Source organism: Xiphias gladius, chromosome 11 (assembly GCF_016859285.1).
Source record: "Xiphias gladius isolate SHS-SW01 ecotype Sanya breed wild chromosome 11, ASM1685928v1, whole genome shotgun sequence".
Lineage (NCBI taxonomy): Eukaryota > Metazoa > Chordata > Actinopteri > Istiophoriformes > Xiphiidae > Xiphias > Xiphias gladius.
In genome coordinates, this window is record NC_053410.1 from 22548806 (window position 1) to 22563279 (window position 14474).

General features: G+C 39.0%; 1 protein-coding gene across 1 annotated transcript in view; it reads left to right on the forward strand.

The window, feature by feature from the left end:
- Positions 1–821: 821 nt before the first annotated feature.
- The window catches only part of LOC120796484 (serine/threonine-protein kinase 32C-like), a 77177-nt gene continuing 63524 nt past the window's right edge, over positions 822–14474 (forward strand). Inside the window, exon 1 of the mRNA XM_040139384.1 lies at positions 822–1223. Coding sequence (XP_039995318.1) covers positions 1142–1223 — 82 coding nt within the window. The 5' untranslated portion in view covers positions 822–1141. The remainder of the gene's footprint in view (positions 1224–14474) is intronic.

Here is a 14474-nt window from a genome sequence, read left to right on the forward strand (position 1 = left end):
CAATCAGCGAAAACCCTCCAGTTTGTAATGAGCCATCCTGGCTTCACCCACAGAGGCTGGTCCTTGTGTGTTGATATGCATGACAGTCTGTGATACACGGCTACGTCGACTACAGTCACTGGCCAGCAACTGTCACACTACTCTCACGACTGTCAAGTTAGTCAGAAAGCGTAGGGGACGCTTCCGGTTATGACTTTCAATATAAAAATCTCCTGAGCAAACGTTTGAAGTAAAAGCACAACAACAAGGATTACACTACACTAGAATGATTTCTTGATAGATATAAATCAAAATGTCTCTGTTTTTTCTGTTCCTCTAAAGGCTACTTACGTGCTCTATAGGCTACAGACCACAATGGAAAACATGTTATTTTGATAGACATCATGCTCCTTCCCTAAACTTACTTATTTGTACAGACTGTATTTAATCACCGATAAATTAATTTTGCATCTGATATTACTTTGATATTGATTCATGACGCCACACTTCACTTGAAACCTGTAACCTAAATTTACTGAACTACCCTATTGACTGCTTTATTGTAAATTATTTAAATGAATTGATCAATTTAATGAATCTATCTAATAATCTAGGCTCACGTACTGTTTGCATTTCATGTTCTCCAATTGATCTCAGTGTTGCCACCACCAGTAGCTGCTGATTTGAAGTGACTACCGTGCCGATATATCGTTTATGCTTTTATTGCCAGCGCAAAAATACTTTGACTTCCTGCTTTGTTAAGCTAACTGTGTGAAATCGACGCAGCTCTTACTCTCAGCCCTGACAAACATAAGTCTCTCGGTTTGGCTGGCAGGCTACGGAAGACAGCCGAACAATACCAGTACCGAGTGCTTATATTAACCTCCAGCGCTAACTAACTGAAGCGTCTTTCTTTTAAAATAGTTTCCATACCGTCGGCACCTGCTACACTTGCGCTCCCCGTGTTTTTTGTGTGTGTTTTTTAAAGACTTTAACTCGCCGTGCTCAAATTTTCGGCAGAATAAATAACGGAGAAATAAAGCCAAAATAACGGACATGGTTTGGGTGAAATGTACGGTTATTCCTACTGTCTTCTGAGGAGGGTGTCCAACACAGAGCTGTAGTTTCTCTTCAAGAGGCAAGGAATGCAATCTGAGCATCAATGTTTCACTGGGGCAAGTGGAAGAAGAGGATGGGAGCCAATAGTTCTTCAAAGAGACCAGTCTTCGATGAAAAGGAAGATGGTAAGTGATGGGAAAGTAAAACGCGGGTTTCCAGAAACCCTACCGAGATATAAAACTCCCGTAAGAGTTGTAGCTAATAGTTACTCTCTCTGTGTATGTCAGTGTTTAATTTATAGTGTTCGTATTTTTCGGTGTCTTTTCAAGTTAGCACTAGCATGTGATACCAGAGCTACCGAAGTTGTTAAAGTTTGTACCAGGCATTTAAATGTTGACAGAGGTACACTGTTGCTCCTTATGCTGTTGGAGTTTTGTCCTGAGAGACGAAGAACATTGAAACAACGGCAGTTTTTGTGTCTTGGAAACGTTGGAGGCGTGAAGTCCAACTTCCCACTAATAGACGCCTATTACTGTCTGTCAGTGTCATTATCCAGAGGCGATAATGACCTGGCCACGTATCCTTAAATTTGTATTTTCACCACACTCGCTAACGCCTACATAACGAACACTGACAGCATATGAAGTTTCTGCGTCCAGTTAGCTCATGTGCAGATAAAGTGAATATGTTTCTCACAAAGCAGAAAATGTAGCATTACCTCACAGTAAAACAAATAAAAAAATAAAAAAAATCTGCCTCTCAAACTGTGAGAAAATACCGTTAGTGCTCGAATGAACTCTTTGAAATACGGACTATTTGAAAACAGAGAGTTAATTGCATAATTAAGACAAGATTAGTGTCATGCATGGAAGTAATACTAATTCACAATATCTTTTCAGTGTATGGGAAATAAGCCTCTAGGAAGTGAAGCCAGTAAGCTCAGCAATGAATCACTGAATCTGTATGATAGACTGCAGAAAGCCAGTTTTGCTCCAGAGCTATCATCAGTGTGCTGGCCAAGTTGTGCCGGCAAAACTTGAGTAAATGAGGTCATTTCTGTGCAGGGGATATTGTCATATGGCTTCTCTGTGTGTTTGTCACACGCTTTTGCATACAAGGATAACCCAATTAAGCTTGCAGCTTTTTGTCAATAGCCTTCAAGGAAAGTGTCCAACTCTAATTCAGATTACTATCAAGGGGAGTGGTTATTGAAAGGAATAGGAGTGGTCCTACAGCCCCTTAGTGGTGTGCTCTCACCCTTTTCTTTGAGCAGCTGATCAAAGGCCACAGTGATGTACTGAGGTTAAGAGAGATGTTCTTGGACAGTCTGAGTCAGTTGCATCATCAGCATCACTATAGCCATGATACCTGCCTTTGTTATAACCATTATCATGATGCATGGACTGACGTTAGATCTGTTCTCTTGCGCAATTTATATTATACAAGGATTTACTCTAGAGCGCGTCCCATTATGCAGCCATGAAACACTCTTCTGCTGAACACGTAGTGAACATTTGGTATGTGGAGGGCACATATGCATTAAAAAGAGACAACCGTTAATGTCGGTCTGATCACCTTGAACACATGTGAAGCGCTGATTCTACACAGTCTTTGTAAAGCAGCTGCTTCACTTTCACCTTGTTCATCTTTCAAAGAGCTGCCTAGCACTGATAACAGCCTGAGCAAACCATGGTGCGCTGCGTTTTGGATGCTGACTTAGACTCTGGATGTCGCTTGCTGGCTGTCAGGTCTCTTAGAAGCAGTATCTCTTGGCTTCTTGGAACAGAGCATATGGCGGTCCTTCGGCAGTAATATTAGAGCAGCATTTGGCTCAAAAGGCTGCAAACATAATCAAGCGGTCAGGTTGATGTCCAAGCGTAGCTGCCAAAGGGGCTTTTTTGGCAGATAGTTTGATTAGCAAAGGAAGGCTGTGGAATTGATTGAGTTGCACATCCTGATAATTTCTGCATTGATCTCCTCACTGAAACTCTGTGACAACAGCATTCAGAATGAGAAATTCCTAAAAGCAAGTGGCTACTAAACCAGTGAACATTTCAGAAACTACCATATCCTTTACCGGTGGTTCCCAGGCTTTCTAGCTTGTGCCCTTTCAAAGAAATAGAATGAAATTTTGGGAATTTTGGTTATTTGCTTTCTTGCCAAGCATCAGATGAGAATATTGATACAATTCTCCTATCTGTGTGGTACATATACAGCCATCACCTGGAGCCAGTTAGCTTAGTTTAGCTCAAAGACTGGAAACAGGTGGGAACAGGTAGCCTTGCTTTGTTCAATGGTAACAAAATCTGCTTAACAGCACTTCTAAAGCTCCCACAAACCGAAGGATAAATATGACAAGTTGTGTTATATTGTTGCCCAAAAATAGCCGGGCATATAATGTCACATAAAAACAACATTGTGTTATTACCCTTCATTTTTGTACAACTCAAAAAAACACAATATGAAATGTTAATCAGTGAGCTTTAGAGGTGCTGGTAGATTTTGTTATCTTTGGAAAAAAAATCCAGGCTAGCTGTGTCCCTCTGTTCTGACTTTATGCTAAATTTAGCTAACGAGCTGCTGGATGGAGATAGCTTCATATTTACTGCAAAGACATGCGCGTTATATCGATTTTCTCATCTAATTCTTGGCAACCAAGTCAACACCTAAAATGTTGAACTATTCCTTTGTCTCATTTGTATATGTTAATGAGCTCAAAAAAAGGCTTAAAAGTGAAAATTCTCCCCTCTCACATTGTTTAGTTTGATGATTTTTAGAGTGCTGAAGAGGTACAACTATCCAGTATTTCAAAAGAATGCAAAATATGAAGAAAAACTAGAAAAAATAAACTTAATCTGTATGTGTATGTAATGTGTAGCCCTTTTTTTTTCGTTTGTTGTTGATCATCATAGGTCCCTTCAGAGAGTCCTCTAAGACAGGCTCTAAATGTTTTTTGTAGACATCTAGAAGTTTTCTAGCACCTGTCTGCTGCTAGTTTCTGCCACTCTTCCATTGCTATACATTCAAGCCCTTTTAAGTTTGCAGGAGTCCTTTTTGCAATGGCAGATTTCAGCTCTCTCCAAATTTTTTCAATAAAAATTCAATAAACAAACTGATGCACCGCATTCCCAGAGAGCTCTACTTTGGTTTCATCTGTCCATAAAACATTATCCCAGAAAGACTGTGGCTTATCTATGAAAGTTTTTGAAAACATTAGTCTTGCCTTTTTGTGCCTTTCTTTCAACAGTGGTGTCCCCCTTGGCCTATTGAGCCCTACTTGGTTTTGTGTGTGACGTATGTTACAGGTTGAAACCACCACTCCAGATCGCTCCAGTTCATCCTGAAGGTCTTTAGATGAGGTGTTTTTTCTGCAATCCGCATCAACCTTTGTAGATTTCTCTCGCTGAGTTTCTTCTTAAGCACCACGTCCTCGAAACATCTTAACAATTTTATGACTGTGAAACTTCTTGATAACGTTACAAACTGTTGAAACAGGGATTTTGAGATCTTTGGTGAATCAGTCAGTAGTCAGTAACTATGGACATTTTATTAAAATATTTTGATTATATGAAATTGGTTAATTTGCGTTTATTTCTGAAAATATTCTATGTACTTAAAATTCAGGGGGCCAATAATTTCAATCAGGACTGTATTTTGCAACCCTTTAGGGTGGTCTCGACCCCTAGGTTAGAAACCAATGTCTATATCCTTAGGAAATAATGATGAACTGTGAGCAGCTGCATGTCCAAAACGCAACTGCTTCTCTCTCGCTTAGTCAATTTAATTGTTTAATTCATTTTTCTAGCAGAAATATCAAACAATTGCTCCTGCCTCTTTTAAAGGAAAATTTGCTTGCTTTTCTCATAACTATGGATTATTGGCTGCTGGTCAGAGTAAGCCCATCAATTTGGGCTTTGGTAACCTCTGGTGGGTATTGTCAATATTTTTTAAATTTAATGAACAGAATAATTAATCCCTCAGTTGGAAAAATGATCAATAAATTAGCCAATAAAGAAAAAAATCACCACTTGCAGCCTTACTGCAAATGAGTAAAATTACTCCACAAGTTGTTAACACAGTAGCAAGTGAATGACTGAATGTAGAGAATGTTTAGTTTAACTATTAACCAGGCACCAGACAAAGGAACACTTCACTCTTTCCAAGTCCTCATCTGAACTTGGAACAGCACTAGCTTGTCGCTTTTTGAAAGAGGGCACTGAATGTGCTACAGTATTCAGGAGAGAGCGCAGAATTGACAAATGCCTGCTTTAATTGAGCATGGGTCTCAGTGGACTTGGCGGACTTATTATTTTTGCTCCAAAGGATTTACAAAGTATTCAAAATGTGTGCATGATTGTGCATGAAGAGGATTCTGTTAATTGTGTTGTCTGTTTATTGTGTTGTTATTCTGTTGTATCCATTTGATCATCCATGTTAAGCCAAAGGCAAATTTCCACTTCTGTGGACAATAAACTTCTGTTCTTTATGTAGGCGTGTGTGTGTGTGTGTGTGTGCCTGAATGTCTGAGTGTGTGCGTGACTGCTCTTCCTGTCAAGGATAAGTGTATGAGGCAATGAAAGCATATTTGGTTTAGGATAAAGATAGATGCAGAGAGAAATGGCTGATTACTTGCACTGAATACTGAGGCACTCACTTTCTTTTATCTCTGTTTCAGACTCTCACTTTCTCTCTCTCTTTATTCAACTCAACTTCTTGGCTGCCTGCAGCTACAGGCCTCTTACCACAGCTGAGGTCCACTGTAATTGGCCTTTGCAGTAACACAATAGGTGGGGAATACTGTCCTGGTCATATTGTGGTATCATCTGATCACAGAGTGTGGCTACATTTCAGACTGTTGAGTATTTCCCATTTAGAAACGTAACACTTGTAAAAATCCCATGTACACAACAGTTCATTTCCAAAGAACCAAACTGTCATCAATGTCAGAAATAAATGGTAAATGTAGGGCTCACTGATTTGAGGAAAATATGTAATCTAATTATTTTCTATAAATTACACTCCAGGCCTCTACCTCAATTAGCCACAACATTAAAGCCAGTTACCGGTTTTAATGTTGTGGCTGAATGGTCTGTATATACTGTATACAGTTAGGTACATAAGTATTTGGACAGTGACACAATTTTCTTAATTTTGCCTCTGAATGCCACCACAATGGATTTAACCAATTGAAAAGGCTAAAATTCTGAAAGATGTAGTCATAATAGATTTAAAGATTTAAAGAAGTTGAGAAATGGCAGTTAACATGGAAACGGTGCAAGAAGTTAAAGCTTCAGTTTAAGTCTAATTAACAAATGAAGTTCAATTGTTGATTCAAGTGTAAGTCCCGAGTAAAGCTGAAGAGTTGAAGCTTTGAATGCCCTTCTTTTAGCACTCAAAGCTGAAAGGAACTGAAGAGCGACCACATCTTCATGTTTAACTTAAGTCCAAGCACTGAAAGAAGCTGAAATGTCAGTCGAAGTGTAGTTTATTAATTGAACTGGAATATTCCAGTATCATCATAACATTTAAAATGCTCTTATATTTATATTTAACAGCTGCGTAGTATGCCACCTATGGTAGTAATAACAAACTGCTGGTAAAGCACATATGACTGACTGCACCTACTGCCACTGTTGACAACTTTGCGAAGGCCTTTTTCACAGCAGACATTTTGACTCGTCATAGAAGGAAAAGCACAGGTGTTACTAATAACATTAACAATGGCTCAATGGCTGTAAGTCATGACAGAGTGACAGTGAGCCAGCTTGAACAATGCCAGCAACTTGGAACTGAAGAAGCTAAGTGGATTTCAGCCATCATCAATTTTGTTAGTTACACCTGTGCTTTTTCTACTGTGACATGTCAGGATGTGAAGGCCTTGTGTGCCGTCAGTCATACTGTAAGGGTCACTTGTTTCCCAACTGGTTGCTTTTTCATTCTGATACACATCTTAGAAAAGCAGTTCAGAACGCTTCAAGTGTACTTTTTGTACATCACTCCAGTCTTACGTAACCTTGTTTGCTTCAGGTGATGTGCAGGTGATGACAGTTGTAACAGCTCCATATCCAGAGTGAAGGAGCCTTCAAAGAGCTGAGCTCAGCTTGATGCTGAGGTGACAACAGCAGGAAGAAAGGTTGCTCTTGCTTGTTGAGGTGTTTGTGTCTGTGCCTGTTTCTGTGCAGGGAAGAAGGGATTAGGACAATGGGAATGCAATTGATGTGGGCTGGTATGGTGCAGGAGTGTCTGCATGTATTCTTTCACACCTGCTGATTATTTTGTCTTTCTTTTCTGCTGTTTTTGTCACTGCATTTTCACTTTCCTGACTTATACAAAGGGAGTGAGTACACAGAACTTTATTATAGCCCAGAAATCCACTCGTCTTTGTCATTCGGAAATGAATGACTGGAATTGATAAGAGGAGCAAACCAAAGCGCCACCTGTAGGCACCCTTGCAGCAGTAGCTACGTTATTTTAATATTTGGCTCTCTGGTTGTAAAGTTCTTTTATGGAGAAATACATTTCTTTTTTCTTTACGCATTCAGCTCAATCCCACCGCTTCAGTTACCCAACTAGATTAATGATGGAGGGAAGAGAAGCAGCACTCTCGCCTAGCCAATTCCTGCGGGAAACCTGAATGAAACTATAAGTGAATTTTCACAGTGCCCATGCTCAGGCGACCTCATAGCAAATAAGGAGGATGGGAGAGGATAAAGACTTGGATCAAAAATCAAAAAAAGTCAACACAAATGCTTGACAGAGTGACAGATGTAAACTCTGTGTAGTTTATAATCCCATTCATTATGCAGGGTGTGTGTGTATGTGTGCAGTGTCTGACTGTATTTGTGGGGAGGCCTTTTTGTGCAGTGTAGTGAGACAAACCCTGGACTCTTTTGTTTTATTTAGCAGGCAGCCCAGACATTGGTGCCCATAGAACCTAATTAAAACCAGTTTCAGATAACTTCCCTGAATTGTTTCTATGTCAAACGAATTTCCATTTTTACCTCCGCCAAGGAGGTTATGTTTTTCCCCCCGTGTCTGTTTTTTGGTTGTTTTTTTTTTGTTTGTTTGTCAGCAGGATTACGTGAAAAGTACTGAACCGAAATTTTGGTGCGGACCTGGTATCCGGTAACATTGCGAGACATATTTCAACATTTTCGTCAATATTTGGCCTTTGCGGAGGAATGCACTCTACTGAGTGCCATTCTAGTCAAAGAATAGTAGCCTGGCTGGTTGGCTTAGTGCACAAATTCTATAAACATTCATGTGTATAGGCTTTATGTTTTTGGTTGAGTACCTATTTAGCTTCTGCTAATAAAAAAAAAAAAGTTACAGGAGGATTATTGACCTTTTGCCAAGGAAGCCTCATCAGTAACTGTTGCTAAGCTGGTCAAGCTTTTCATTCTCACATGGCACAAATACAGTTTACAACAATAAGATTGTAAGATTTAACGCTCAAAATGCAATGCGTCCTTGATATTAGTAAGTGGTGGACATTTTGTCAGGTGAAATAATAACTGTTTCTTGGAGATTTCATCTACTTTAGTTGCTAGCTAATTAAGCTAACATTAGCTACATGAATTTGTGAAAGTGCCATCTTTATTTGACTTTTTAATGTTTCAAGCTAATTTGTTTAAAACCCTTTAAAAGGGTCCCTGTATTTGTGCTTCCTGAAGTGTCCTTTGGCACGACACTGAACCCTAAGTTACCTCACTTGTAGGCGCTTTGGATAAAGCGTCTGCCAAATGAGCAAAGATAAATGTAAATGTGTGACTTTAAATACTATGATTCATTCTAAAAGACTGAAGCTACAGCTACAGTAGCTTCCTACAGTTAGGAGCTAGTCAGTCTTATAGTAAATAAGGAAAAAGGAAAAAGATCACACTGTTATTTCATTCTAAGAGAACTCTTTTTGGCTGCTTAGCTCAAATATTTGTTTGTATTTTCAAGCAGTATTCACTTTTAACATTACAAGAGAAACAGCTTTTACGATGAGGACTAACCAGTGTGTTTGGTAGCGCTATCTCAGGTAACATTGGCATGGGTTGTTGAAGTCTAAACTTCCCCATATCCAGAACAGGAGATGGACAGAGCTGCTAATATTAGCCTAAACTCTGACAGCATCCAGGACCGGCTTCCACACCATGGGGCCACATTACACAGTGGATGTGCGAGTCACGAACGGGATTAATTTTAATGTAACCTGTAACCTCACAAACTAATGTAGTTACTCAATTACATGCTCATTGGGCTCACAGGTATCTTAACTTTCATTTACTACCGTAGGTACTTAGTTAGTTGGCTTGATATTTTAAAGATTGCAGCTTGTTTTAGGAGAGATGAACACACAGTTTAACAAATTTTTTACACCGTTGTTTTTTTTTGTCTTATAAAGGCTAAAAAAAAAAGATACAATCCTTCAAACTATTTTTATACTGGATCTTGCCCTTACTACAGGCCCATTCGCACCGTTTCAACATGTGGAGAAATCTAAAGGTTGCTAAACTATTGCTAAACTATGATTGGACAATCAATGTTAGGGGATTTAGGAACAGTCAATTCAAATGATTTATTTATCTAATAGGATATGATGAATAAATAAGTTCTTCAAAGTAATAAAATTCATAATAGTAGATGTAGTTTCTTAATTTCAAGAAAGCAAACAGTTTGATCTCCGTTTGTAAGGTTTTAAAATACAGTATTTCTGCTTCAGTATGCAAACTTTTAAACTGTTAATTCAATTCGTGTTGCTTTTTATTTATGACCACCCATCAGAAATTGGATTTTTTCAGGAGGCTATGTGTAACTGAGAGAATGAGGTTTGAGTAACGTGACTCTGGACTCTGGTTTGAGTAAGGACACTCAGCCTTTTGGCCAGCCTCTTTGATGTCAGAATACCACACCACCCACCTCCAATGTACTTCTTTAGTAGAGCTTTGAGCTCACTTGTGTTTCCAGAGAGTTTGTCACACACAATATGTCTGCATGCACACAAGAACCAGGGTTATTGTGAGAAATCAGGTTAAAGCAGGAGATCAGAGAACATGATTAAATCCATGTTACTGTAAAATCAAGGTTTACAAGCAGTTGGTCAGTAATCAGATTCCTCCTCTTCCTCTTAACATTTTTTTCAACCAAGGGCTTTGGATTTAATTATTTTGAACACTAGGATGCACCATTACACATAACGATCTTCCATTTTATCCAGCTGCACAAAGCATTATTTTCCCTTTCTGAAGTCTTTCTCATGCACACGTGCTTTTGTAAAAATCCAGTAAGAAACCTCGTTACTGTTAAATGTACACGTGGCTGAAAATTTGGTTTTCCAATAGAAATCAAGTCATGTTAACCGTACTTCTCTTAATCATTTGCACCCTCTTAAGAAAACCGAGTTTCTCATTTACATGACATTTAAGAAATCAGATTAGTGCAGACAGCCAACAGTAATCAGGTCACTTAAGCACAATGCAAACACAATAACTCACTGGTGGCACACAAACACACACATCCACGTTCTCATTCTTGAAATACTCCACACTGAATGGCTGCTGAAATGTGACTCTATTAGATCTGACAAAGAGTTCTCCTTTCCAGCTGTCCATTATTCCCCCAGTGTGTATGCAAACATCTCTTTTATGGAGTACATCTCCTTCACTTCAGATCAGAGATCTATAAAAACAATTACACTGCTACCTACAAGTGTCGAAAGAAATGTGTCAATTTCAAAGAGTTCTTCTTCAAAGAAGAGAATAAGGTGTTTAACAATGTAGGGCAAGGGTCTCAAATGGGCCATTTAAGCCATTTAAGGTGGCTGCACATGCTCAGGCAGTTTTTGATACAAAGAGAGCATGTGTCAAGGCTTTATTTTTTGTTTGGCTTCAAACAACTAAGGTGTCTCTTTCCAATCCAAAAAGGAAAGTGGATGATGAAAACAGACAATTTCAAGAAAGGTTAACAATGGAAATGCTACATGCTTGATATGCAAGGAAAAAGTCACTGTTCTAAAGGGTTGTAATCTCAAGCATCATTACTCAACTAAACACGGAGAACAGCATGACAAGTACCAGGGAGATGATGGTTAAAAAAAATGAGCTATGCAACTACAGAGAGGGCTAACGTCTCTGCAAAGTCTTTTCCATAAAGCCAAGATGGATCCTGATGCTGTAGTTGAAGCAAGTTATGTAGTCAGTGAGTTAATTGCCAAAGCAGGAAAGCCCCGAAGGGCAGTTTCTGAAGGATTGCATGTTGCAATTCACTGATACCCTATGTCCAGAAAAGAAGAGCTTGTTCAACAAATATCTCAAACAAAGTGGCAGGGCAGAATAGCAAGTTATCAAGTGACATTTATGATCAGTTACGTGACAAAGCTGGAGTTTTCAGTGCAGAGTCTGTGGCGCTTGACGAAAGCACAGACAGAACCACTTTCATCAGGGGTATTAATAACCAAATCAAAGTGACAGAAGAGTTGTTGAGTTTGTGTCCAGTGCACAGCCATACCAGATCCAGCAGATCCAGCAGTTTTATGCATTGCATTATAAGCCAACAGGCTCAGTGCAGCAAATGCCTGAAATATGAACATATCATATCTTTTCTTTTGAAATATATCAATTACATCAGGTTGAGGAGTTTACAGCACTGCCAGTTGTGGGCCTTTTTAGGAGAAATTGAGTCAATGGTGATGTATTTTACTGAGGTGTGCTGGCTCAGCAGGGGAAATGTCCTCAAAAGATTTTTTGAATTAAAGCAGAGGTGAAGAGATTCATGGATGATGGCAGAATGGATGTTCCTGAATTTGATGATCCAAATGGGTCATGGAGTTTGCATTCCTAGTGGACATAACACAGAAACTGAACATCCTTAAACTAAGCTCCAGGGCCCTGGTCAGCTCATCACAGGAGCTTACGAAAGTGTGAAAGCCTTCTCCACAAACCTGGGGTGTGGAAAACTCAAAACTTTCTGCAAAAAACCTAAGTCATTTCACAGCAGGCAGAACTCTTATGGAGGAGGAGGGCAGAGCATTCAATGGTGATGAATTTTCCTTTGCTATTGAAAACCTTGTGCAGTCAACAAATTCAGCATTTGTTGACTTCAAGGCATATCTTGACACTTTTCAGCCTTTTACTGACGCCTTCTCAGTTGATATGGAGAGTGTCCCAACTGTGTTGTAAATTGAACTTACTGACTTGCAGTGCAATAGTGAGCTAAAACCTAAATTCAGAGATGTACAGGGAAAAGCTGACATGACTGGACAATTACTGAGAGAATTGCCTCCATCCTACCCAGAGCTGTCCGGTGTGTTCAGTCGGATAATATGCCTTTTGGAAGCACATATCTGTGTGAGAAACTTTTCTCAACTATGAACTTAGATAAATGCAAGTACAGGTCCTGGTTTAGTGATGCCTATCTTGAAGACTTACTGAGGCCTTCAGCTGTGACCTCCATCAGGGCAAATGTGGCTCAGCTATGTGAGCAGAAGCGCCTGCAGGTGTCTGGCAAGAAATAGAATAAAGTACAAATGTATTCATGGATTTCATTTGTTATTTCAGTGCAATGTTTCAACAAGTTATTTAAGATAAAATATAAAGTAAGGAAAAAAAGATTTGCACTAACTGTTAAAAAGTAATTTATATAAAAAAGTACAGAAATTGCTGTTTGCATTATTGGTTAAGTATGACAAACATGTTAGTAATTTAATTAAAAAAGTATATTTTTAGAAATGTTGCACTCTTCTGTAGTAGTTGAACGTTGAAATGTCCCTCAGATTAGATACCAGCAGTGGCCCCAAGCCATTTGAGTTTGAGACCCCTGATGTAGGCAGATGATGTTGATAATGTTGTAGATAATGTTGTTTTGAAAATTGAGTTTCGGCTGAGGCATCATGTGAGTGCCCACCTGTTTGATGAGCTGAAGATACAGCTCTGCCCTTAATACCTGTGAGGACTAACAGAAGTAAGGTGTATCTGGGCCAGAACAAGACAGCTGTTAAGGGTAAAGAACTAGGCCACAGTGTCCATTTCCTCTCACCTTAAACAGGCACTAAGTGCATTGTCATACTTGCCGTGCTTCAGCTCAAGCACAATTTGGCTCTGCCAAAGTATTTTCTCCTCCTGTGGTTGGAGAACAAAGCTACAGTGTTGCCTAAATGAAGGTGTTTTCGTTTAACTCCGCTGTAAGTGTGATATACTGATAATATAAATGCTCCTTCTTCTGGTTGAGTGAACATTTCCCTGGAAATTATCTCAAATTAGGATTGGAGATGTTATTGTGACTGATTTCAGGTATATCAACATTTTCACACTGAAGCATATTCTGCACTTTTTTTGTTTTGTGTACGTTCATGTGAAGACAGCTAATGATGGTGTTGGAAATGAAGATGCATTATTCAGCCCTCAGTGTACTTTTCACCTTTGAGGGGCTGAAAATAAAAAGTGCTATTTTTTCTTCAAAATGCAATACCTGGGCCATTTAGTTTTGTTTTTACTCACATTGGACAGTATAGAACTCTAAAAACAGTACACCATCACAATTTTTTCTTGGAGACTCTTTTTGACTGCTCATCTACCTCCTATCCCTCTACTGCATTCCCTCCCACCACCTCCCACCAGGCTCTAAATAGATCCATAATGCACCCCTTTGTGAACAGTCAAAAGGTTAGTATGGCATTTTAACCCTAGAGTGTAGTCCATTTCTTCACCGCGATTTGTGAATGCAGAGTAGTTTGTGAAACCAAGTCCTACTGAAGATGCACAAGGATGGTGGAAACATTTAGGGTAGGGTATTTAGATGCAGCTCTTAATTGGAAGAAATTGTTCTAAATATATAGGCAGCAGGGAGTTTGGACCCACTCAGCAGCTGTCTACATAGTTGGTTATGCATGAGTCAATGCTTGTGTTTAGTGTTAGCAATATGGTGGAAGCTCTCTCTCAAAGGAGTTACCAAATTTGACATTTTCTGCAGCATTGTATAAGTGTTTTTCATAATGCCCAAGAGTAAAGATAGTGCTAGCATGTCCGACTCAACTAAAAACAAATGTAAAACAGTGAACATTCAACTTGTGCATAGAAAGACAGAGAAAGTGGATATTTTAATATCTTATCTTCCATTTTTACCAAAAAAGAATTACAAATTATTTTATCAATACTAAGAAAAGACAGCATTATGGTGGCTTAAATCTGTTAAAGAAATGGGTTTATTTTTTGCTTTTAGCATATTTTGGTTTCTTTGTTGCTTGAACTACATGCAAAGAATCATAACCAAGACATAATAAGAACCAATATTGCTAAGCAGAATCAGCACTTCACAGTTTTCTAGAACTGAAAGTGAAGTCTTTCTGAGAGCAAAGGTTAAGCTCGATTTTTTTTTCCATCCAACAATCCAAAACCACCGGATGATCAGTTTACAATGATATAAGACAGTGAAAAGCAGAGCATGTGCTCATT